Raw genomic sequence first — 26,403 nt, forward strand, 5'->3', positions numbered from 1 at the left:
AACAGAGAAATTGACGTTATATACGCAACACTTTATTCATATATAACACTTAAACAAAAGAAAAGAAACAACCCCCTAGTTAAATATTATAGCAATATGATTGTTATGTTGGTTGTTTAGAATGATCTTCAAAGTTTTGACAAACATGACTACTTATTTACTTGTTTTATTATTTTACAGTTATAATATGCATTCAATGCAAACTAGAGATATCTAATCCTTCAAAGAAAACCCAATACTACCAAAACAATCGATAAAATATAACATACCATCGTTTGAAAATAGATATTTCTGTTCATTTGTTGTAAATATATTAAGAATTTAATGTAGTATATACAATTATATGTATACTTTCGCCAGTTCGATTTTTGGCTATGTTTTCAACCGTCACTAATTTCGCCCATTGAAAATAAAACATAATTTAACTTTCAAGTCAAATTTGCCATCACATGAAGTCCAGAGCACCCCTCATAATGAACATAAAAAAGGAACCTTTTTTTTTGTTTTATAATCTTGATCTCAGTCCAATAAGTAGCAAAAGGTTTCTATTTTGTCCTGCATAATTTAAAAAAAAAAAATGATAAAAAAAAGATAAAAAGGAAACCTACATATTGTTATATGGGAAGCTGATATTTACCTCGAGATTATAAATGTATGCCCACAAAGCTTCACTTAATTTCATTTTCAAGTTAAGAAAATATATCAACCTGAAAAATATATAAACCTCAACTTGTCATGGGGATGAACACTAAACTAAAACTTAAAAAAATGTTTTGTAATTCTTTATTATAGCATCTTACTTTCATTTCTTATTTACTAAATTACCTTATTTGTCCTCTAGTCTACAAAATTTTGCAATTTTAGTCCCAAAAAGTTCTCTTGCAATTTTGGTCCTTAGTTGACGTTCTTGAACATTTTTTGTAACTATTCCTAGTAAAATGACTCTTGGTCCATGATTTTTGCAATTTTGGTCCTAAAAAGATTTCTATTGCAACCTTGGTCCTTATTTCAGGTTCTTGTAATGTTTTTTTGGTCCATATTCCACATAAAATGACTATATTTGATCCTTGATTATAGCTAAATTTTCTATTATGGTCCCATAACATACTTATTGTACATGGAACAGCCAAACATGGACCAAAAAAACATTACACAAACCTCTAACAAGGACAAAAACTGCAAGAGAATTTTTTGGGACCAAAAAATTCTTTTCAAAGTAGATATAATAATTGGGTATTCTTTTCAAAGTAGAATGTTGTAATAAAAAAAAAAAAAAAATCTATGTATGTTGCGATTTAATACCTTCAACCATAAAAACAAGACAAAAGAAGGAAGCGACTGACCTTCAATTGGGCATTCTGCAGAATGTGTGGTACCCGTAGGCATTGGATTATTGGGCATCGAAGGAGTTTGACCAGCTGGCATCAACATTCTGATCTAACAATTTTTAATAATAAATAGTAGAATTAATACGATGATTTGAAATGATGCTACTTATTTTAAAAAACAGTACCTGAAGATTAAGATCAATGTAGGCAAGTATTATAGGTTGGGGTTCCATATCTATTGGGACCATGGAAAGATTATCTTTTATTGCGGGCCCACGAAGCTTTACAAGCTCATATAAAAGAGTTTTCACCATGCGGAAAGGCCTCTCCTCGGTTCCCGCTCTATAAATAAATAGTTAGAATAGGAAAAATTAGGAATATATTTTATTAATTTAACTAAATTTCTATCATGGGTAACAAAATATAGGTAATAATTATATATATATATATATATATATATATATATATATATATATATATATATATATATATATATATAATACATGTAAGAAATAAAGTAGATTGTCTATATAGATAAAGAAAAAGAGTAAAGTACGTTGCTATTTTCTGTATATTTCCTTAGGATAATACAAACCTCCTTCTGATTTCCTCCACCCCGAGTTCTTCCAAGTATACATGAATGCTTTGGAGAATGCGGTCAATGTTGACCTCATCTATGGTATTTTCAAGAGCCTTCATCAATGCGAACAAAAGATGGTAAGTGTATAATTTACAATGTTTCTAGTAAGGAAAAGAGTAAATTATATTTATGGTCCCTGAGTATAGCTGATTTTATCAAATTTAGTCCCAAAAAGTTTTCCCATGCAAATTTTGTTCCTTATTTGACATTTTGTAATATTTTTGGTCCCTGTTACAAGCAAAATGACTATACTTTTGGATCAAATCTACAAAACCAGGTAAAACTCAGGGACCAAAAGTAGTCATTTCATTTTGAACATGGAGCAAAAACATTACAAGAACCTCAAATAAGGACCAAAACTCACAAAAAAAAAAAAAAATAAAAAAAAAAAAAAAAAAAAAAGTAGCCATACTCAAAGACCAAAAATTTAATTAGCTCTAAAGGAAAAGAACATTTTACCTTTGTAAGTTTGATCAAGCATTTGACCACTAACTCAGAGAAGTTGATACTTCTTGTAGCAAAAGACTCATTTGAGGGATCCCCTTGTGGTTTTAGGAGACTAATGAGTATCACGAACGACAAAGTCCGCTCTGCAGTATCCTGCATTTACAAAAAAGTCAATACACAGTTGAAAGTAGAGTAAATTACATTTTTGGTCCCTATGTAGAGCCGATGTTTAAAATTTTGGTCCCAAAAAGTTCTCTTGCAATTTAGTCCCTTTTTGAGGTTCTTGTAATGTTTTCTGGTCACTATCTGATCCAAGTAAAATGACTATCTTTGGTCCCTGAATTTTTACAATTTTCGTCCAAAAAACTAATCATTTTACTTGAAACTGGGATAAAAATGTTACAAAAACCTCAAATAACGACCGAAATTGAGAGAGAAATCCTTTTGGGACGAAAACTAAAAAAACAACTATACTCAAGGATCAAAAATGTAGTTTACACTTGCAAATATGTACATGAGTTCAGTAGGGGCACATATGAAAATTCACCAATATCTTGAGCACTAAAACATTTAATGCTTTCAGAAGTTGACTACCATTATCCATCCTTGGAACCCTTTCATCTAAAAGCCAAAGCAAAAGCTTCGTAATCAGATTCTCAAGTGTTCTCTCGCTGACCACATGAGCAAGTCTTTTATTTTGAAATATCTGCAAAATATATATAAAAAAACAAAAACACAATCCCATAAACTTAAAGTAAATCATATTTTTGTTCATTGGGTTATAGCTGATTTTTGCAATTTTGATCCTTATCTGAGTTTTTATTGACGTTTTTGGTCCACGATCAGTTATGCTCAGGGACCAAGAATAGTTATTTTACTTAGAACAAGGACCACAAACATTACAAGAACCTCAAATGAGGACTGAAACTGCAAAAGAAATCTTTTTACAACCAAAATTGCAAAAATCAGCTATACTCAAGGGCCAAAACTGTAATTTATTCTAAATTTAATGTAAAAAAGTTAGAGAAGAAATGTAAAGAAAATGACACCATTTCACCTGCATGAGTGTATTAAGAACATATTTACACGGCCTAGAAGATTCACCCATCAAGCTGAAGTCAAAAGTAATTGCCACCTGGCAAATAGAAAAACAAAAATAATCTTATGTGAAAAACACACATTTTCATCAAAAAAATGAGATCAAATTTACCTTATATGCTAAACAACAAACAATTCTGTCAGCATCTTTGGCTAAATCATCCATTAAACTGCCTTCGGGGTCATTGGTTGCAGTTTCCAATTCTTGGCATAAAACTTTCATACCTTCCACAGCCTGCAATCAACAATTTAAAGTGTAAAAAATTTACAAAAGTTATAGAAAAGGTAAAGAGGTTGAATTCACACCTCATCAGGAGAGCAATATGTAATGATATCTAGAGCTGTATTGAGGGATTTTAGTTGTTCAGTTATCTGCAGGATAATGATCAAAGGCTCATTAAGGTGGTTTTGGTATGCCGTAATTAAAAAAGGAATGGAATGAAGCATTACGGCTGAATGAAAAAAAATCACGTTTGGTTGCTACATCGGAATGGAATGTGATTCCGGCTTACATTCCACTCATGGGGAGGATTGTTTTTATTTTCATTCCTTGATGAAATAGAATGATATAGCATAGATATATATTAGTTGTATTTTTATATCTTCAATAAAAGTAATGATTTCATTAAAAACTATAACTTCAATATATATTTTTTTTTGTTATTTTTACATTATAAATTTATTCTAGGATTTCATGGTATTTAACTTTTTCTTGTAAACAAATGTTTATTGTAATATATATTTATTAGTTTGAAATGCAAAGAGTATATATTACTTTTCTTTATTTATCAATTTTATTTCATTTAGTTTTGTAAATTGTACATAAAAAACATTATCTTTGAATGATCTATTTCATTCCTTCAAGTCAACCAAACATGATAATGGAATGTAAAGATCCATTCCATTACTTTGTGATTCCATTACCTCAACGTAATGATTATCGAGCAAAAATCCAACAAGGTCACCACACACAGTTCTTGTTCTGTTATTTCTAGAACGCAAACCTTCCATGATATATGGGAATGTTTTAGAAGCAGAATAACAATATATCATCTGCTTCATTAGTTCCCGCATTTTTTCTAGCACATTCTCATTTTCATGACCACTCTGCACAACAAATTAAGAATAGAGTTGATATTAATATCATCAAACATCCACCATAATATAAGTTTTCAGCACATATAGATTTAGAATAACCTTTTCAATCAAACAAGGAAGAAGAATGGAGGCTTCAGATTCATTCATGGTGTAGTTCTCATTCCTCAATGTCTCAAATAGCTCTGGGAGGAATTCCAGTACCTTATTATAACCATGTTTCAAAAAATATATAAGTTTTCATACGAATTCTTGTTATGGAAAGGTTTATTCATCAAAATAATCAAAGGGGTGTGTGAGTAAACTTTTGAATTTGTTGGAGGGCTTAACATTTTCATTATTAACTAATTAAAGGATCCAGTGTCATTATTCTTAAAAGTTTTCTACATAAAACGAGGGAATGATAGAAAGTTCACCTTAAGTAGACAAGACGTGTTGGATTCACAGATTCGCAAAACAAACCACTTTAATAGTATATCTAAAACTTCAATTATCTCCTTGGTTATTGAAGAAAGTTCCTGCGTACAGAATATAAATATATACAAATGTGAGTGAAATTAAACATAAAATTGAACTTCTCAAATATTATTTAAATAGAAAACGTACCTTTTGAAGCATCTCAATCCCATCAACTTGTTTTTTGAAGTCCGTGCTCAAAAGCTGTGTGTGCAAATCCTCCCTCAAGTACTTCATCAGATCATTCTGGTTGAAGACATTTAATTAATTTTTTTGAGTTTTCAAATACAACCAAAACAATGTCATTATATATATCAACCTCAAGATCTTGAATCTGCTCTGATTGTAACTCTTCAAATTTAAACCTAAGAGCCACACTTCTCTCCCGTTTATCCTGCAAGTAGATAAAACTTTATGATTCTTATTTATTTTCCAAATAACATATAATATTTATGGGACTTAGAGGATAGTACCTTATTAGAGTCCTTGACAATTAGCAAAGCTTGAGGCTCTGGCTTAGACTCCTTTGTTGAATCCACTTTCTTGAATACATAGTAGAAACAATAAATCTGATATCTATTTTATAAATTAAAATGAGCAAATTATAAAAGATGTATCATACCGAAGATGCAACTTTGCTTCCATGTTTTGATCCATGGCCATTAGACTTTCCAACCTTTTTTTTCACTGCTTGCCAACTTGAGCTTGTTGTTTTTGTAGCATCGTGTATTTCTGTATGAACATAATTATATACATAAGGTTATCAGCCTCAAAAAAGGAAAGTAACAACAAAAAGTGTACTAAATGCAACATAATTTTCATGTATTTTGTGTATTCGTACTTTCATTTTCTTTATTAATTATTATAGTATTATAATTTCAACATTTTTTCTTATTAAAGCATTGTATTTTGTAAGATCTGGCCAACTATAACATTATACTTTCAAAACTTATTAGACAAGATAATATTAGAATAGGGGTTAGAGTGTAACTTAATGTATTATATATATATATATATATATATATATATATATATATACACACACACACACTAGTTGTGAGACCCATGTATTACATGAGTTAATTTAAAAAAAATTAAATACAAAAGTTTAAATATTTGAGAACTTTAAATTTATAAGAAAAATAATGAGTTATTATATAAGAAATGTTTTTTATCTTGTAAATTTAAAAAAAAATAAGTTAAATAAATAAATAAATAAAACTAATGAACTTTAATTTTGAAAATTTTAAAATTAAAATGTAAGTTCATTAATGTCATTGATATCTTTTTATTACTATATTTATTGTAATTATTATATTGAAAAATTATGTATAAGTTAATAAACTAGAAAAACTCATAAAATGACATTTGACAAATTGAATAAGAATATCAAAAAAAAAACATTCATTTATTAGAGACGATATATATATATATATATATATATATATATATATATATATATATATATATATATATATATATATATATATATATATATATAGTATTTTGTTACATGAATTAATATACAATCACAATTACCAAATCTGATTTTGTATCAGAGCTGACTTCAACATCGCCTACCCTAGGGTTACAACCGTAGCTTTTGATCCCCACAACTCAACCTCCAGAATCGATCGACACAACTGATGAATCAAATGGCGGCGATCATAGCCTTCTCCACAACCTAGAAGACTTCTCACATTTCTCATAAGTTCCCTTTGACCCTATCTCTTACTAACTATGGTTTTTGGAAGACGATGATTCCACTGTTTCTTATTACCAACAATCTCTTTGGATATGCTGATGGCACTATTCCAACTACACCGGCGGGAGATAAGGCCACTTCAGCAGAGCCTCAACCTAATCCATCTCATGTTGCCTGGTTATCTAATGATGCTTACGTACATATGCTTCTTTTATCTACCATCTCTAAAGCTTCATATCCCCATGCACAAGCTACAACATCCAAAGATCTTTGGCTCTCGTTACAACGAGCATATGCCCCTCAATCATCTTCTCGTGAGCTTACACTAAAAAACAACTCCTCAAACTCAAGATGAAGCTCGATGAAACATCCTCCACTTATCTCTTGTGTGCTCAAGAGTATTTTGTTGCACTTGCCAATATTGGTGTGTTGCACTTGCCAATATTGGTGAACCGGTTAAACAAAAAGACCTACTTGAGCTTATAATTTGGGGTCTACGTGAGAAATATAATGGACTCAAAGCCTCCATTCTTGCTCGCCAAACTCCTCCATCATTCCAATACCTCAACGGACTCCACTGCCCATTCCAACCCTACCTCGCTGCCTTCCTCTCGTGATAAGTTACATGCTCTTCAATAGTTCCTCTTCCAACTCGGCTTGCAAACTAAACCAACCCCCCGGCCCTTGGGCGTTTTACACCAACCGTTCCAGAGGCTGTGGGTCCTACAATCACAGAAGAGGCAAGCGTAACTTCACCCAACCATCAATGAAAATCGGACTCAGTTTTCTTGGGCTTCTACACAAAACACCGTTTTTGGCACGTGTAACCGATGCGGTATTGGAGTATAGGACACATTCCGTCACAATATCCAAACCAAGACCCTAACACCATGCGTACCCGTCAACAACCTATGGCTAATCTTGAAGAAAACCGTTGTCAAACTACCACCTGGTGCCAGATACGGGCTCAAACAACCATGTTTCTCATGATTTGTCATCTTTTAACAGCCATACACCTTACTTTGGCGAGGACTCTCTTCACGTTAGAAAATGGTACGGGTTTTCGCCTATTATTCATATTAGTTCTACTCATTTTTATTCACCCTCAAAAACTTTTTCCTTATCCAATGTTCTTCATGTTCCGGAAATCCAAAAGAATCTTCTTTCTGTACAAAAGTTTTGTTTAGAAAATAATGTGTTTTTTTTTTGAGTTTCACTCCTCTTTTTTTTGCTGTGAAGGACAATCTTACCAAAACTGCCCTCCTTACGAGTCCAAGTAACAATTAGCTCTACTCCATCAGTCTTCAATCCTTCCAGCGTCTTCCCAGAGTTGCATACACTTCTTTTAGTGCCTCTTCCAACATTTGGCATAACAGGTTGGGCACCCTTATTCGCAGCTTTTGAATTTTGTGTTCTAAATATCGTCTTCCGGTTTTTAGCAAATTTTCAGACTCATTTTGTAATTCGTGTCATATTGGAAAATTCTCAAAACTACATTTATCTACTTCAAGTTTTAATAGTAAACATCTTTTTGATCGTTGTTTGTGATGTTTGGGGTCTGCCCCTGTCACCTCTTGTGATAGTGACAACTATTTCCTACTATGTGTTGACGATTTCTTTCGCTTTATGTGGATTTTTCCTCTTAAATGCATCTCTGATGTATTTGATGTGTTTAAACAATTTGTGAGTGTCATTAAACGTCAATTCTCTACAAAACTTAAAGTTATCCAAACTGACTGGGGTGGTGAGTTTCGCAAGCTCACCTAATTTTTTTACCTCCCTTGGAATTATTCACCACCTTTATTGCCCTCATACAAGTGAGCAAAATGGCTTAGTTGAGAGGCGTCATCGTCATGTGCTGGAAACTGGTCTGACCTTACTTGCTCAAGCGGGGGTTCCGAACACTTATCGACACTATGCATTTGACACAGTGGTCTACCTTATTAATCTAATGCCCTCTCGTACCACCTCTCATATTTTACCTTTTGCGAGCATCTTTAAACGCAAATTGGATTTTTTCTTTCTTAAGTTGTTTGGGTGCAAGTGTTTCCTTTATTTACGGCTTTACAACCCATTAGGTCCACTGCTTGTATTTTTCTCGGGTATGGCTACTTTCATCACGAGTACCGGTGCCTTGATCCTACTACTAACAAGTTATATATCTCCCGACATGTTCGTTTTCATGAAACCTCATTTCCCTTTCTAGTGCCTAAACGTATGCCAACCCAAACGCCTGCTATCGACTCGCTCCATGTCGTCTTTGAAGATACACCTGCAGCCCCCACACTGCCCTCTACCGATCCTCCGGTACCACCCCCATCCTTCCGCACCTATTAACGTACCCGTAGGCACTTTGCTACTCAAACTAGTGCACCTTCAACCACAGGCGAGGCCACAGCCACATCACTCACAACCGAGACCACCATCGCCCCCACCGAGGAACTACCAGTCCATACCAAGGCCCCATCTGCTGCTCGGCCACGTCCTACCAAGTTACGCCCAAACCCAAACAAAAAAAACACAACTACAACTACTCCCGAACAAGAGTCGACCACATTTTCTGTTGCCGTTAAACATCCCCATTGGGAATGAGCAATGGATGAACATGTGGCCCTTATCTGGAATGGAACTTGGACTCTCGTTCATAGTCACATAATTCGTGGTATGCTTTGGTACGGGTACATGGTACGCAATTCACTAGGTCCCTGAAGTTCAGTACGAGGGGGTAGGCTCATTTTGGTATGCTTCGGGACACTCCGGTACGATGTACCAAATATTGTAGTACCATGTACCAAAATTCAAATCATATTAGATGAACTTAAAACTTGCAGTCAAATAAACATCAAAAATTCAAATTAGATTACATCAAATCCAACAAACATCAAAAGTCAAAACATAAAACATAAATTTAAAATTTAAAACTCAAACATGTAACCTAAACCCTAAACCCTATTATTATCTTCGTCTTCCTCGAGATCTTCTCATTCTATGTCTTCTAGCCTTGATCCTTCCAAGTTTGTAGATTCGGGATCCATATCCCACTTTTTGTGTAGCCTTTCTTTATATTCTTCTGTAAACCTTGAATGTACAAAAACAAGTTTGTCGGCCCTTTTACAGCTTAGTTGGTTTCTCTTCACATTGTGAATATAGGAATAAGTGCTCCAATTTCTTTCAGCTGAAGAGCTACTTATAGGTTGTGACAACACCTTTTTTGCCACATCAGCTAACTCTGGTGTTTTCGTGCCATAAGTAGACCACCAGTCAATTGCTTCCATAGTAACCACATCCATTTGAGTTATCGGTAGAGAATAAAGACCCTTCTTCATGTTAAATGTGGCAAAGTTCTCGCAATAATCGTTCTTCGTCTCTATTTTCAGAAATGCGATTAAATGCTTCCATTACACCTTGTATAACTTCTTTATCAAGGTTTGGTGCTTTTCTACGAGTTCCACCCGGTGCTAAACAGTGTAACGGGATGCTCATTTTCTCCCACCTATTCAACACATTCTGTTGTACTTGAGGGAAATATGATGCATACATATTTTCCTTCATCACATCTTGTATTTCCCCCAACATATTATCCATCTTTTCATAAATTTCGCCCATTTTTGGGCCTTCACCATCACAATATTTGACCAACCGATAAATTGGCTTCGTGATGCGTAAAATATTTTCAACTTCGACCCAAAAGTCATCATCTCTTATATGATTAACAGCAAGCTGTGCAATTGTTCTAGTGTGTCCATCGTCGTGTTTCACCCAATCTCTCCACAAATTACGAGCAATTATTGTAGATAGTGCCTCTCTACAAATGAATAACCTCTTCAACAAAACATAATGAGAAGCAAATTGGGTTTTTGCAACCCTTAAAAGCTCCAACTTTGAAGTCTCCCTAAAAATAGACAAAGCTTGTCCTTGATTTAGAAAATATTTGACAATCGTTTTCCCTTTTTTATATGTGTCTTGTAACCAAATAAACTCGCTTGCAAAATCTTTTAAAATAAGGTTTAAGATATGAACACAACATGGCGACCAAAAAATATGCTTGTACATCTTTTCCACTTCCTTTCCAGCAGCTTTACAATTGGCAGCATTGTCCGTCACAACACTAAGAACATTACTTGGGCCGACAGAATCAATCGCTTGGCTTAGAAATTGAGCAATTGCTTTACCTGTTTTCTCCACTCCAGAAAAGTCAGTAGCATACATAAACATAGAACCACTGCTGTTTACAGCAAGAACATTGAGTAATGGTTTATGTTTTATGTTTGACCACCCATTAGATACAATAGAAATAACGTGTGAATACCATGTTTCTTTAAACGGTATCAAGTCTTTCTCAACATCTCTAACACATTCGTTTAGTAAAACAATTCTTGCTTTCTCACTTGATGGCGCTTTATAACTTTCGGGAGCCTTTCTTAATGCGTTTACCATGTCACCGAATTAAGGATTCCGCAAAACATTAAATGGAATCCCATTAGCACATAAAGCCCTCACAATTTTCAAATCAACTGCACTTCTCTCCATTATTGCAAAAGATTGCTCTATTGGTTTTTTAGAGCTCAAACTTGGTTTTTTTTTGTTAAAACAGAACTTCTTAGGGATTTAGAGACTCCAAACTTTTCAGCTACTTTCACTTTCTTTTGCAACCTTTCATAAGTTTCTTGGTTTTTTAGTACCTACCCCAGAGATTTATGTGATTATGCTCTCGTTCCTCTTCCAACTAACTCCAACTTTGTTGACTGCAAGTGGATGTATAAAATTAAACGGCGATCAGACTGGTTTCGTTACACGCTACAAAGCACGCCTTGTTGCCAAAGGCTTTCATCAACATCAACAAGTCGGTATTTGATTATCATGATACCTTTAGCCCGATTGTATAATTCACCACTATCCGGGTTGTTCTCTCTCTTGCGGTATCTAAAAAATGGCCTCTCAGACAACTGGATGTTAAAAACGCCTTTCTTCATGGTGATTTCCATGAGATGGTTTACTTGCACCAACCTCCAGGCTTTATTGATGCCCATAACCCTAACCATGTCTGCTTGCTTCATAAGTCCTTATATTGGCTGAAACAAGCTCCACGAGCTTGGTTCAATCGTCTCTCTTGTGCGCTATACGCTCTCGACTTTCGAGGTTCTCATACAGATCCTTCACTTTTCATACTTTCAGCAAAGAGTACACAAGTTTATATGTTAGTTTATGTTGATGATATTATTACTGGTAATAATCTGAGGGCTATATACCAGATTGTTCAGAGTCTCAGTCAAACCTTTGCCCTACAAGACATGTGGCCTCTATCCTACTTTCTTGGTGTTTCAATTACTTACTATGGGACTGACATTTTCTTATCTCAACAACATTACGTGTTAGATATTTTACAACATGCAGGTCTTACTAACACAAAGCCAACCACCACTGCTCTTCCCACCGACACTTCTCTTACTCTTGATGAAAATCCTCTCTTTGAGAACCCGGTTCAGTATCATCCAACAGTTGGTGCTCTACAATATGTCACTTTATCTAGGCCATACATTACTTATGCAGTCAAGAAAGTTTGTCAGTTCATGCATTCTCCAACTGTTAATCACTGGTCTGTTGTTAAACGGATTCTTCGATAACTCGAAGGTACCAGCACTTTTGGCCTCCGCCTCACACCATCACCTGACACCACCACTAACACTTACAGTGATGGGAAATCCCTTTTGGTTACTGCCTATTCTAATGCTAACTGGGTTGGATGCCCGGATGACTGTCGATCCACAGAGGGATATGTTATATATCTTGGTGAGAATCTTGTTTCTTGGTCACAAGGAAACAAAAGATTGTCTCTCGTTCATCTACCGAGGTTGAATACAATGCTCTTGTCGATACTACTGCTGAGATTACTTGGCTTGAAACTCTGTTACGAGAACTGTGCATTCCAGTCACAACAACACCGGTGTGACAATCTTGATGCCTCCTACCTTTCTGCTAATCCTGTATTTCATGCTCGCACCAAGCATGTTGAGATTGACTTCCATTTTGTTAGAGAGAAGGTTGCAGCGAAGCGTCTCTCAGTCCAGTTTATATCTACCGATGATCATATTGTAGATATATTTATTAAACCATTATCTTCATTAAGATTTGAGGGGTTACGGTCCAAGCTCAATGTCCTTACCCGGCCTTAGCTTATGGGGGGATATTAGACAAGATAATATTAGTATACAGGGTAGAGTGTAACTTAATGTATTATATATCCCTCTTTTAATTTGTTACATGAATTAATATACAATCACAATTACCAAATCTAATTAAATTGTTTCTTATTAGGACATTATAATTTGAAAACTTTACCTTATTTATATCAGTAAAAATTGTTTTGTATTTAGATGTCACTGATACATTGGGTAAGTTTTTCAATGTTGTAGCTAGGGTTCTTCACTATTTTATTAAACCAAATTGTCCAATTAGGCAAATTGGATTTGATTGTATGGTATGCATATTCAAATTTTTGGACTGGTTTGAATCAAAACCAAATTATTATTTTGGATTGGTTGTGGTTACTAAAATGAGAAATGGATATTCGAGAAAAACTGAATAACAATTTCTTATTCATTTGTTTGAACTTTTTATATTTAATATATATCTTTAATCATTTATTAATATGTTAGAGTTGGTTTTTAATTATATTAGAGTCAACATTAAATATATGATGGATACTTTTACAATCTGTTTCATTTTAGATAGTAGTTATGATGGAATTTTTTGTATTGATTGAATACTTTGTGACAAATAAAGCTTGTTAATCTTCAACTAGTTATATATTTTTTGGAATGTTTCGACTTTTGAACTATATGTTTCGTAAAAAATGAACCAAATTGTGAAAACTGATCCAACCTGATTGTAATTTGGTTGGTTTGGGATCGAACAGATCCATTCAAGCAAAGACCCTTAGCGTTAATAAGAAAAATGGAAGTAGGATGCCATAACTAACAAATCAATGGAAGCATGTTGCTATTTATTGCATTTAAACCATATACAAAGTCATACCTGGAATTGGACCATATGACTTCAACCGTTCAAGAACAATTGTCAACGCAGGTCCTTGAATATCTTGTACATTTTTCATGACCTAAAGTGGATAAAAAATTGGTTATTGTAAAATAACATAATTAACAAAAAAAATCAAAACATGCAGATTACATACCATATCCGCTCCACAGACTCTCACTAGTTCTCCAAAGAATGTTTCTGCTGCTTTACGAACATCCACTGACTTATCCTGATGACAAACATAAATTACTTAACGATGTCTCAAGTGAAATTTTCATATTAACAAATGAATATAATATTTCTATAAGGTTTAAATGTCATAAATGGGTCACTAACTATTTGATGTGTTAAAAAATACCATGGTTTGAAAAGGTAACTATACTCACAAAATACCCTTATTTTAATGGTATTATCTAAAAAAAATCAGTTGCTTACCTTCTGATAATACTTTTCAAAAACAATATTAAATTACATTTTTAGCCCCTGGGTACAGCTGATTTTTGCCATTTTGGTCCCAAAAAATTCTCTTGCAGTTTTCGTCGTTATCTGAGGTTCTTGTAATGCTTTTGGTCCTTGTTCCATTTAAATTAACTACTTTTGGTCCTCGGGTATAGCTAGTTTTTGCAACTTTAGTCCCAAAAAATATAGACATTTTACTTTGAGCAGTGACCAAAATCATTACAAAAACCTCAATAAGCTCACAAGAGAAATTTTTTTGGGACCATATATTAAACATGAGTAATACATAATAGCGACCAAAAATATAACTTACACTCAAAACAATAGTGGTTTGTAAGAAAAAATAAATAGCTTGTAACCCATTTATGATATTAACCCTTTCTTTAAAAAAATAATTAAATACCGTCATAGCAATAGCAACTGGTCTCAGCAAACTAATGGCATCAGGAAACTCTACTAATCCTGTAAGTTGTCTACATAACCAATCAAAAAGATCCTTCCTTCCTTCCACACCAAGTTTAGCATCAGTCAAACAAGTTGCAATATATGGTACCTAAAAAGAAACCAAGAGTCAAAAGGTAATAACATAAAATAAGGAAAAAATAAAACATGAAAGACACTGACCATTTTATCGAGGTGAGTAACAGCAACCCAAGAATCCAAAGTTGCCAATGTACATTCTCTCATCTGCTTTTTGTTGTCACCGAGACATTTCAAAACATCTGATAGAATTCCCTGAAACACATATTAAAAATCGGTTGCTTTTACAGTTGCAATTTGTAAACTATGGAGCATATATAATTATATATATAGATGGAATATTGAAAGGCATATTGAATGGACCTTGCTTGACTTGTCAACTGCAGGTCCCATAGCAGATGCAAGACCACTTATACAGGTCAAAGTAGCCATTGTTATATTTTTGTTGCTGTCATATAACCGACTTCTAAGAGCCCCAAACAATTCCACTGAAAAACAAAGACAATTTAACACAGTGAAAAAACATGGAACAAGGTCCATAAATGCAAATTATTACTATATTAATTACCAGTTCCATTAGGCTGAATACGTTTGTTGGCTTCTTCCACGATTTTATTTACTGCTTCAATAGATTGCAAACGAACCTTCACTCGATTAATAACCAATAATCTTAGAATATGATTCAAGTATGGATTTTTCATATGCTTCACTAATTAGTAAAACAATAAAATTGAAATTCTCACTTTCCAATTAGAACTCTCGAATTCTTTAAGAAAGGCTGGTGGTATCTTTGAACTAATGTCCTCACGTGGCAAGCCATCCAAACCACCACCAGACACTGATGATGATGCAGCATCTGATGCCTTGACAGTCTTCTTTGGTTTTGTGGCTGCACCCTGCAAGAAAAAGTGCTTGAATGTTAAAGATAACCACAAACTATCTGAGTTTTTTTTATTGAGTTACCTAAGTTCAAATTGTATTAAAAAAAGATCACTAAGACATTAAATAAAAATTCAATGTTGACATAACATGTTGTAGCAGGTATAACAGGTTTTATGCCTACGTGGCATAACTTTTAATGACATAGAATGGCAGCATACTATTTGAAATTTGTTCATGAATTCATTAAAGTTTTAATTGGGTCTAATAGAGACTTAAACATCAAACTTTGTTACAATGTTGGCAACCAGACCTTATATAGAAGTTTGTAACCGGTATCCATGCCAATGTGGCATCCATTGTGGCTCCTATGTGGCAAACTAGTTTCTATTTCTATTTTATATTTTATCTATCTTTTATTTTATAGTAACTTAACACAATTTAAGTTGGACTTATTTATGGAAATGATTTTTACCTGAATGGAGACGATGTATTCAACAATTTCATCTTGGTTTGTTTGGAAGAAATTATAAAAGAAAAATCAAACCTAAAGATAAAAAAATCAAGGTGTTTATTTTTTGTTGAATGGACACAATATGTTTATGTACTGGGGTTTGATTTATTTTCTTGGATAACTTTCCAAACAAACTAAGATGAAATAGAAAATATAGTTAAAAACTAATTTGCCACGTACAAGCCAAGCTGGCATGCATACCGGTTACATGAGGTTGGATTGCCAACATTGTAACAAAACTTGATGTTTAGGGCTTTATTAGAACCAACTAAAAATCTGATGACTAAATGTACACTTCTCAAATATTTTGTTGTAAATATTTCATTAAAAAAAAATGTTATGTTGGCATAAAAGAGAGTGGAGACTCCCAAAGTATATAGACAACTATAGGACCCCAATGTGGGATACACTAACACACAACAGTTAGTTTGCAAACATTGATTTTCTTTTTATCTTTAGTGATCTATAATTGAACACAATTACAACTTAGATGGCCGAATGAGAAAATCTCAGATTGTTTGTTACCTATTTAAGTCATTAAAGCTATGTTTGGCAGACTAGCTGATAGACGAAAAGTTGGCTGCTAGCTGATAAAAGAACATTTATTAAAACTAGTTGATAAGCCAGCTAAAATATATGAAATGACATAAAAGAGCATACATAAGATAGAGTTTTTTTTTATAATTAATAAATGATATATTTGGGAGAATTATGAAAAAGCTCAATAAGCTCGTTGAATCGTCATTTTGAGTAGCTTTTTAAAAAGCTAGGATATAAGTTACATTTTTGTTTGCCAAACATTACAACCTAAAGAAAATCGAAAAATAAGCTAGCTTATAAACTAGTTGTGGCGTGCCAAACATAGCCTAAGAACCAAATAGCCAAAAACAATAAAAAAAAAAAAACACGGACAAACCTCAAAAGGATTTTTTTGACACTCTGCCTCAACTGCAGTAAGGAGTGAAGGCTTGACATCTGAAAAGAACGCTTTAATATCTGCAGACAAGTATGAATCAGTAATAAAAAATATAACAGAAAACTAAGTAAGAACACATATATACCAGGACCAACAAATTTGTGTAATGCACCAATAAGTTTAATGGTAGCATTTCTAGTAGCAGATGCACTTGATTGTAAGCCGATATTTTTGCAAAAATCAATTACATCCTTCAATTTAAGATGTGCGACACCAAAGTCTTCAACAGCAGAAACCATCCACAACAACAGGCCCTCACTAATCTTAGGGTTCTTCTGCTCTTTCATTATCTTGAACATCTACAAAGAATATGGAATATAACTTCATTGTAAATTAAACTAAAGGGCTGGTTCTTTTTTTATTTATTAAGTCATATATGGGTTAAGTGGTAGAATGGGTAATGATGTATGTATTTATAGTGTTGTATACGTAAAGATTGTTCCTTTTTTGGACCCAATGAACGGTCTGAATCTAGTAAGACTATTTTACCCTTCTATGTATAATTGATGGTAAAAAACAAATAACTATGTGTCTAAAAATTGTTATACATCAAAGTTTAGTTTCTATAAATAATGATACAAATCATAATATGATTAGTAACTTCAAATGAACATGATAAAGAAAATCATAATATTATATATTTTTTTAAGCCAAACATAATAGTTAATAACTGTTTTAATTTGTTTTATTTTAAACGAAACATAAATTGATTTATCATTGGATAAATAGTTTATGTTTTTCAATTATATCAATTGTATTATTCTTATTAAACATTAATTAAATTGTATTATATTAGTAAGTTAGTAACAATTATGATGTTTTAACATTTTCTCATCGAGTTGGTAAAATTAATAACAGTTGTGAGGTGGAAACAAGAATAACAGCAAATAGATAAAGGTTAGTGTCTTAATACATTAAGTCATTTTGTCCACATTAAGTCAAAAAGAAACAGCCACATATAGCTTTCCAGATTAAGTGCTTAAACCCTTAAGCTCTTTAAGTCCAAAAAAAATAACAACCCCTACACATAAAGTAGCAAAATTCGATACACTTACCCTTTCAAAAATAAAACCTGGGCCCACCGCCTCGGAGAAAGTAGTTAGACATTTCATAGCTTGAGTACGTGTCTTAATATCAGCCAATCTTTCATAAAGACCTGTAGACATGTGCCAAAGCTGTAGCATGATTTGTATATATTTGCAAATAACTGTTATCAATAAAAGTTCACATAAGTGATCTTTTTACCTCCTATGCAAAGTACAACACACTTTTTTGAGAACTTTGATGTGGTAGAAGCTATATGGTTGACAACTTCAATCACCAGTTGCTGGACCTGCAATTTCCAATAATCCAAAACAACATATCATAAACTCCATAATAAATTATAAAGAGCAAGATTAATCATAAATCAGAATTTTTGTTTTTTTTTTTATCAAAGCTTCAAGTACCTTTATGTGTTTATCACTCCAACCAGGAACAACACAGAGTAGACGGATTAAAATCTCAACTGACTTGTCAAGTTGCTGGATTGCTTCAACTTCTTGTTTGAATGAATTAAGTGCTACATAAAAAGAACATCATAAATCAGAACGTTATATATATATATATATATATATATATATATTTTTTTTTTTTTTCATTTTTAAATATGAAAATCAGAAAAACGAAAAACCTTCAGATCGTTTTTGCCATGCATTGCTTTTCAAATCAGCAATAGTTTGTGCTTGAATCAGAGATTCTAATCTTGTTTCAATCTCTTCAAGACTCATTTCACTTGGCTGCAATCAACAAGCCCAACATGGTATTTGCTAAGTCAAAGATCATGTGTGTATGTGTGTGTGTGTGTTTGTGTAAGTAACTAACTCACCTCAACATCTTCAGGTTGACCAGATGTTTTGGTTTGACTTTGACTTGGTCCATCTGCTTTCTTGCTAGCACCTGTTTTTCCCGAAGCCACCTTCTTACCAGTAGGCTTGAAAGTGGTAGAGAAAATTATAAATTCGGAAGTAATTAAAGATTTACAAAGAATAAAAAAAAATAAAAAATAATAATAAGAATGATGGATTATATGTGAAACTCACAGCAGCAGGAGCAGGATTTTTCCCACTAAGCATGCTTGCAGCTGACTTTTTAACAACAGTTCCATCAGAAGCCTGCAAGTATATATACATATATCACATTACTCTTAAACAAGTGTTACTTGAACATATTCTTAAACAATATTAACAATAAATAAAGATTGAAGTGATGAAAAAATAAAACACACCTGGGCAGATGATACAGTTCCACCTGAGGGTCCCACAGTTGAAGCACCAGATCCAGAAATACCAATCATTTCTGAGAGCTTCTTTCGTCTGATATCATCAAGTTTTTCCAATGACTTCTCCAAAGGCCTCATGCCAACAATCTAAAAAGAGGAAACAAACAAGTGATTTATTTACAGTTTTACCCCCACAATGCAAATAATTATTGTCAGTATGATGTATAAGTATACCTTTCCTATTGATGCCAAAACTGAAAATGCAGCATCCCTCACTTCAGGTGTTCCATCGTTCAGACACTATAAACCCAAATAAGTTCTGTCTTAATAACTAAAAGCAAATAAAGTGGTTGAAAGACATAAAAGGATGTCACCCCACTATGTAATAACAGCATAACTTATGTTACAACATTTTTTATATACAATAATAACGTATTTTAGTTTTCGTTTATATTAGTCAATTAATAATCTTTTGTAATTTTACGTAGTTGTCAACATACTATATCATATCAACAACGTTTCATTAGCGTATTGTTGTATTCCTATTTCAAGTTTTAAAATTTTTTTAGGTGGTGTAAATAAAATCTTCAAAACTCACAAAGAAAGAAACTCTATAAAGATTTATTGAACGTAAATAAACTGAAGTTCCTTTTATTGATTTATAGAATTATGTACAATTACACAAAAAGGTATCTCGTAACAATTTCTAGTTTTATTGATTTACTGGTTAAAGTTCATAAAAGAGTTGAGGTTGCTAGGTGGAGCAAAACTGAAAGTTGGGGATTAGTCAAATACGTTCAAACTGATAAACAAGTTGCCTTTTACCTTTTGGACACAAATAGATCAAAAATGAAACTTGAGTGCTAAAATCTCTTAACAAGTTGCCTTTTACCTTTTTGGTTACTATGTGATGACATTAACTGTAAAAACTAAAGGCAAATAAAATGGTGGAAAACCTATATCAAAAGTGCACCTATTTGACTAACCTCCATGCAAATTGGAACATAGTCCTTGTGCACTTTAAGAATAGTAGCCTTGTTGCTCGTTTCAACACAATTTGCTACCCAATTCAATGTTAGTGAACGCACATGTGGAACTTTATTTTTGACAGCTGTTTTAACGTCTGTTGTAAAAACCATTTATTAGGACACTAATAGAATTTCAAAATGAAAAAAAGAAAAGAAAAAATCAAATTAAAAATAAATAAATAAAGCCTACCTTCAACAATATCAGCAAGAGTCAAACATTTAGCCTTGTGCATTGCTTTGAGAGTATGAGAGAGTGCCTCGGCCATGGTAGGCTTTTTCTCTTTTAGTTTTTCCTATAAGTCACAACTTGTTAACTAAAATTGAAGTCAAAGTAAGTGATAGCAAAAGGAAACAACTTGAATGTAATAAAAAGGGATAGCACCATTATAAAAAACATGAAAGAATGTAGACTTACGAGTAAAACAGGCAACAGGAAGCGTGAACTTGCAGAAAAATGTGTTCTTAAGCCCGATGCAAGATTCCCAATTGCCTGGACTGCTTCTACTGATACAGCAAGATTTACATCCATAACAAGCTGCATAGAGAATAGAAATTTCCTTATTTGTAAAGTAATATACCAGAAATGTCATCTCTTACAAAGAAGAAGCTTCATAAATTGTTTTTGCTGCTTATTTATATATTCTCCATCTAAAGTCTAAACTTGAAGATTTAGTATATATGCAGTGTCAATCCAACAAACGTCCTTTTATTAACTATTGTTGCATTTTTAAGTTCTTCTACCATTATAAGAAGTAGCCCTATTTCTTTCCATCACATACATTTAATTTTTACCGGACTTGATTCTAATGATCGGTTTGTTCGATTAGCTTTAATACCCAAAAAATCTCTTGAAAAAGGGGTTGTTTGGTATGATGGAGTAGAATCATAAAAAATAGGATGAACAACTTAATGGAACGGCATTACATACCATTATATCGGTAAAAGTACGCATATAAATAGATTTCATTTCATTTTAAATACATAACATGTGTTAAAATAGTAAAAAATAAAAATAAAAAAAAAGTTTATTTCTCATTTTAAAAAATTGTTTACCTAAACAAAAGATAAAATAACATTAATTACCATGAAATCTTAAAAGGAAAAATGTCATTATAGTACAATAAACTTATGTCTATGGCTCGATTTAGTCACTAAAGTTTTTTTTTTATGCAATATGTCATTAAACTTATAACTTACCTTCTATTAAGTCACGTTCGTTAGTTTTTAACAGATCACCACTTAACCAGTTATTCTAAATTAGATGAATGGTCCTTATGGTTTCAGTTTTTTTCGTGTTTCGTCCAGATCACCATGGCTTGTCTCGAGGATGAGTTTCGTGGTGTGTGCCTTTTCTCCTTTGTACCGGACCCCACCGGCTATAATTCACATAGTTGCGGTTCCGACCAACCTAAAACCTTCCTTCTCTTGGAATCGGATAGTTATCGCTTTTAGCAATATTTGCAGTGTACATCGTCAACTCGACTTCATTGCTATAACTCTTGTTTTGCCCTTGCATTAACTCAACTGGGGATACACACAATTGGATCTCACTCTGTGCAGCGTTTATAGAACTCTCAGCTTCAGCTACAATGTTTGAGTTTGACCCTAATTTTTCCCTGTTACTAGTTGTAATATTTTTTTCACAAGCGGTGTGGCGGTGGCTACGACAGTTCTAGATGGAAAGTTTATATCTACGGAATTTGAGATTTTGGATTTTTTTCATTTTCCGAAAAGGAGTTGAGGTCAATTTTGGCGATTAGTAAATCTTGGGATTCGAGATTCCTTGTGTGCAAGTCATATCAAGTGGTGTTTCATCTTGAAAACTATCGGGGAACAACTTGTTTGGGACTGTTCTTTTGGTTTCGGGAACATATTTTCTAATGATAGAGTTGTTGCTTCGTTTGCATCTTTAATCGTTTTAAAAACTCGTCTTTTTGTGAATGAAGAGCACAAGTGTTTGCTTTTTTGGCCTGCCAACATCAACCTAATGATCAGAAGTTTTGGTTTGTTTACTAAATCGTCGAGGTTCCCTTCCTAATGCTGGTTTAACCAATCATAGATTATAGGAATTGGAATGTCGAATTGATTTTGGGATTCCTAATTGAAAATGATGTAGATGAAGGATTACACACCATGAAACTCATCCTCGTGACGATCCATTGTGATATGGACGAAAAATGAAAGAACATGAAACCATAAGGACTATCATGTAATTTAGAATAACTTGTTAATGCGAGATCAGTTTTAAAAACTAATGAAAATGATTTAATAGACAGGTAAATTGTAAGTTTAAATAAATTGTTATTGTTATTTTAAATTATTTAAATAAAATGATTTGTAATTATAATATATCATTTTATTCCATCAAGGAATAAAAAACACCCATTACCAATGGAATGAAAATCTTCCCAAGAGAAGGAATCAAATTCCCATCGGTGATTGTGGTGTCGCCATATCATTTTGGTGTTTCTAGAATTAACACAAGTGCTAGAGGGTCCATTCTATGATCTAGTACAAGTTAGGTGGAGCAGAGTGCACACTTGTATAAGGCGATTTTGATCCGAGCACGAAGAAAGTTGGGATCTAGGGGTGGAAACCTTTGGAGCAGAAGCGAGTAATGTGAGTAAAAATACACATTCTACTCCACATTTTGACATACCTAAGATTTCGAGCAACTTGCATAGAGATCTTGTGCTTGCTTAATTTCTTGTGCCTAACAGTTTATGTGTTTTTTTTTGTAAGGTTATCTTACGAAATTATTTGCAGATTCACAGGCACACATGGAGCAACTAGAATTTGAAGAGAACTGATTACATGATCCTCAACTATGCAAATGATTTGATTGTCAATAAATCCCTATTTCACCCCATAAATTCCAACAATTCCATGAGGAATGCTCCATTTCATTCCTACATGGCAAACAAACACACACTTTTTCATTATGTCGTTTTGTTCGTAATTATGGCCTTATCGCTCGCCCTTTAACAAATCTCACCAAGAAAGACGGATTTATATGGACCGATGAAGCTTTTACTGCCTTTAATGCACTCAAGCAAGCCTTGGTTTCGGCTCCAGTACTTCAGCTCCCCGATTTCTCTTCACCGTTTACTGTTGAATGTGATGCTTCATCGGACGGAGTGGGAGCCATTTTGACTCAATCTGACCATTTGGTGATACCTTATTGCTTGGATATAGCTGACATTCAAAAGGGATTAACCCACGACCCGTAAACCAGTAATTAATCTTTTAGCAGCGCTCGTGGAAGATTCCTCTTCAGTTCCTGGTTATTCACTCGCGGGTCAACAACTCCTATATAAAGGGCGTTTGGTCATGGTGGGTTTCTAAAAACACTAAAACGGGTTTCTTCTCAATACTATTGGCCTCAATTAAGTAAAAATGTTCGAACTTTTGTTCAGCGATGTCTTATTTGCCAACAAAACAAATACGAAACCTTATCCCCAGAAGGGCTGCTACAACCTCTGCCGATTCCTGAGCGTATATGGGAGGATATCTCATTGGATTTCATTGTGGGACTGCCTCCTTCGCACAAGTTTGACACAATTTTAATAGTAATTGATCGGCTGAGCAAGTATGCACACTTCCTTCCTTTATCTCATCCTTTTACAGCCAAAAGTATTGCTACCCTTTTCTGCAAAGAATTAGTCCGTCTGCATGGTTTTCCCCTCTCCATTGTATCCGACCGTGATGTTATTTTTTTAAGCAACTTTTGGCAGGAGCTCTTTCGGTTATGTCAAACTAAACTCAAAATGAGTACGTGAGGTGCATGGCACTTGGAGCTAGAAAGAGGGCATTCTCTTGTGTTAATTTTAGTGGATTAATGGTTCCTTGTTCCAATATGAAAGGAATAGTCATTGTAGAACTCCAATCTTAAAATATCAGGTTGTAATGATTTGTACTTAGTAATAAAGATTCACAAATTAAGCAGCCTAAATAATTTATTCAATTGGATCAAAAGATTGTTGTTCATAATACCTTCTTAAGTGCACGACATACTTCTATAAAATCTCCAGGAGCAATCCTCTTTGCTGACGCAAGCTTATTCAATCCCTCAACAGCATTTTTCCGCTCCAACCATTTGCTAGATTTCTGGAAAGAGAAAGTAATAAAGAATTAATCTAAAAATAATAATAAAATATGGACATGGATGCTAATTCTTATAAAGCAGGGAGAAGGTGCACTTACCACATCTTTCCAGAACTTTGACTTCTCCAATGGTGTTAAGATATCAACAGGGTCAACAAGTTCATACTCATCAATTTCCTCAGGAACTGGTACACAATTTCAACTCATAAAAAGAAATAAAAAGAAATAATTTTTTTTAAAAACAAACCAATAATTCAATAAATATAAGGTTTTGTTTCATTAGATTCATCACATACTCTCGGCAGCAGATTCTTCACCAGCTGGGCCAGAGCCTACAACTTCCTGTTCTAATTCCTTGTCTTGCTCAGATCTGGCAACAAGTAGAGAATATATTCGTAGTTATTATTGTCAATATAAAAAAATATATTAATTACTAAATAACACAATAAATTTGTGTAGGCAACTTAAGAAACGAGTCACAAACCTTATTTTCCGTGTAGGCATTGCAGCTCCCGTAGCATTAACAAGCTCAGCCTCCAACTCTTTTTTCTTTAAAAAGTTCGAAAAACAAATATGAGTTTTTTAAACGAATTAAACATGTGTAAATCATTCATCAACATACCATTGTATCCCGCATTTTCTCAAACAGTATGGATTTAACATTGTCTCTACCAATCCAACGACAAAGCTCAAGTGTTAACCCTTTAGATGAAGCACGAACATTTTGATCTTGATGATCAAAGAGTTCCGGAAGCATCTTCAATATTCTCTTTGGTGGCACAACTTTTGAACCAAATTCACTAGTATTTGGAAGCAAGATTTTAATTTTATAAATGATAAACAAATAGAAACTAACAAAGTAACTCAGTTGCAAACCTTAAAGCTTGAAACATCACATCTATGGCAGGAACAACAGCTTTAGCAACTTTGTTTTTTATCGCTTTCTCCATAACATCCTATCAACAAACATTCCAATAACAAAAATAGCAACATTTACCTAAGATTACACTATTTTGTCAACTTTGGTGCAAAAAATGGTGTTATGTGTTGGAGATGATTTAATAGAGGGGCCAAACTCATATAAACCGAAAAAAACAAGATTCCACATTCCTACCTCATAAGATAAACATCAAATTCAAAATAACTATTTGTCATCAAACTTACAAGGAATGCATCCACAGCCTCCAATTCCACCCAAAGCATAAACACCATTTGTGCCTTCTCCACTGTTTTTGGCCTCCCAGTAAGACATTTTGACACAATTGCATCACAAACTTCCTTGGCATACCTACAAAACCAAATTATAACTACTCTTCTGTCTTTGAAATGGAAGAAGTTAAACATATTGAATGAAATCTTAAAAACACTCATGAAAATTTTACACTTCAGAAGACTGGTTGTATAGAAACATCCAGCTTCTCGTGCATGGAGTGTTGTTAACGTAGGTAATACAACTTATCAAAATCAAAGAGGAAACAAAATGGGTTAAACCTTCCAGCATCAGCATCCGCGGCTTTTAAGTAAGCAATTAGGGCATCAAGCGCCTTATCTTGTACAGGAGCATTCGAATCAGCAATGGTTTTCTTAAAGTAACGACCTGATCAAACCCCATAAAGAATCAACAAAAAAGGCAATATTTGATATGCATTACGTGATCGAGGTTAAAAAAGAGCGAACTTTGGATCTACGATGATCAAGGGAAAAAAAAAACATAATGAGAAGCGAAACTGACTAACCCAATTCACGGATGCGATTATCTTTAGGATCAGTGATAGAGTCGCAGAGGGCGGCAAGGTCAATGTTGGCATCGTTACGCACCTTCCAGTTCTTGTGTAACAATCGAGCCTCCCATGGCAATTTCTTGGCATCTTTCAGCAACTTCTCCTCTTCCGACAT

At 33.7% G+C, this 26,403-nt stretch overlaps 1 protein-coding gene and 1 pseudogene across 1 annotated transcript; both read right to left on the minus strand.

The window, feature by feature from the left end:
- Positions 1-365: 365 nt before the first annotated feature.
- LOC145006957 (protein MOR1-like) lies at positions 366-26,403 on the minus strand. The gene is made up of 46 exons (XM_078965970.1): positions 26,244-26,403; positions 25,999-26,104; positions 25,672-25,795; positions 25,384-25,463; positions 25,130-25,307; positions 24,992-25,056; positions 24,804-24,877; positions 24,607-24,692; positions 24,397-24,510; positions 20,819-20,938; positions 20,594-20,696; positions 20,362-20,498; positions 19,610-19,675; positions 19,382-19,522; positions 19,197-19,268; positions 18,983-19,087; positions 18,788-18,893; positions 18,564-18,676; positions 18,361-18,448; positions 18,171-18,271; positions 17,201-17,414; positions 17,056-17,135; positions 15,490-15,642; positions 15,315-15,390; positions 15,110-15,234; positions 14,891-15,001; positions 14,670-14,819; positions 13,962-14,036; positions 13,805-13,886; positions 5,687-5,796; positions 5,538-5,606; positions 5,384-5,458; positions 5,215-5,310; positions 5,025-5,126; positions 4,711-4,812; positions 4,438-4,620; positions 3,820-3,885; positions 3,626-3,748; positions 3,473-3,550; positions 2,963-3,121; positions 2,428-2,568; positions 1,924-2,021; positions 1,514-1,670; positions 1,344-1,437; positions 638-707; positions 366-555 (listed from the first exon to the last, which is right to left on the minus strand). The coding sequence occupies exons 1-45, from the start codon at positions 26,401-26,403 to the stop codon at positions 703-705; spliced, it is 4,863 nt and encodes a 1,620-aa protein (XP_078822096.1). The 3' UTR covers positions 366-555; positions 638-702.
- On the minus strand, positions 21,812-23,551 carry LOC145004874 (uncharacterized; annotated as a pseudogene).

The sequence above is a fragment of the Lactuca saligna genome, chromosome 7 (genome assembly GCF_052625555.1).
Source record: "Lactuca saligna cultivar CGN05327 chromosome 7, ASM5262555v1, whole genome shotgun sequence".
NCBI lineage: Eukaryota > Viridiplantae > Streptophyta > Magnoliopsida > Asterales > Asteraceae > Lactuca > Lactuca saligna.

Excerpts from the sequence above, each read along its gene's own strand:
- LOC145006957 (XM_078965970.1), bottom strand. The coding sequence starts at position 26,403 with ATGTCGGAAGAGGAGAAGTTGCTGAAAGATGCCAAGAAATTGCCATGG. Across the intron at positions 20,697-20,818 it reads TCCTGTTGCCTGTTTTACTC|GAAAAACTAAAAGAGAAAAA; the intron begins GTAAGTCTACAT and ends TGTGACTTATAG. Across the intron at positions 5,607-5,686 it reads GAAGCAAAGTTGCATCTTCG|AAAGTGGATTCAACAAAGGA; the intron begins GTATGATACATC and ends TATGTATTCAAG.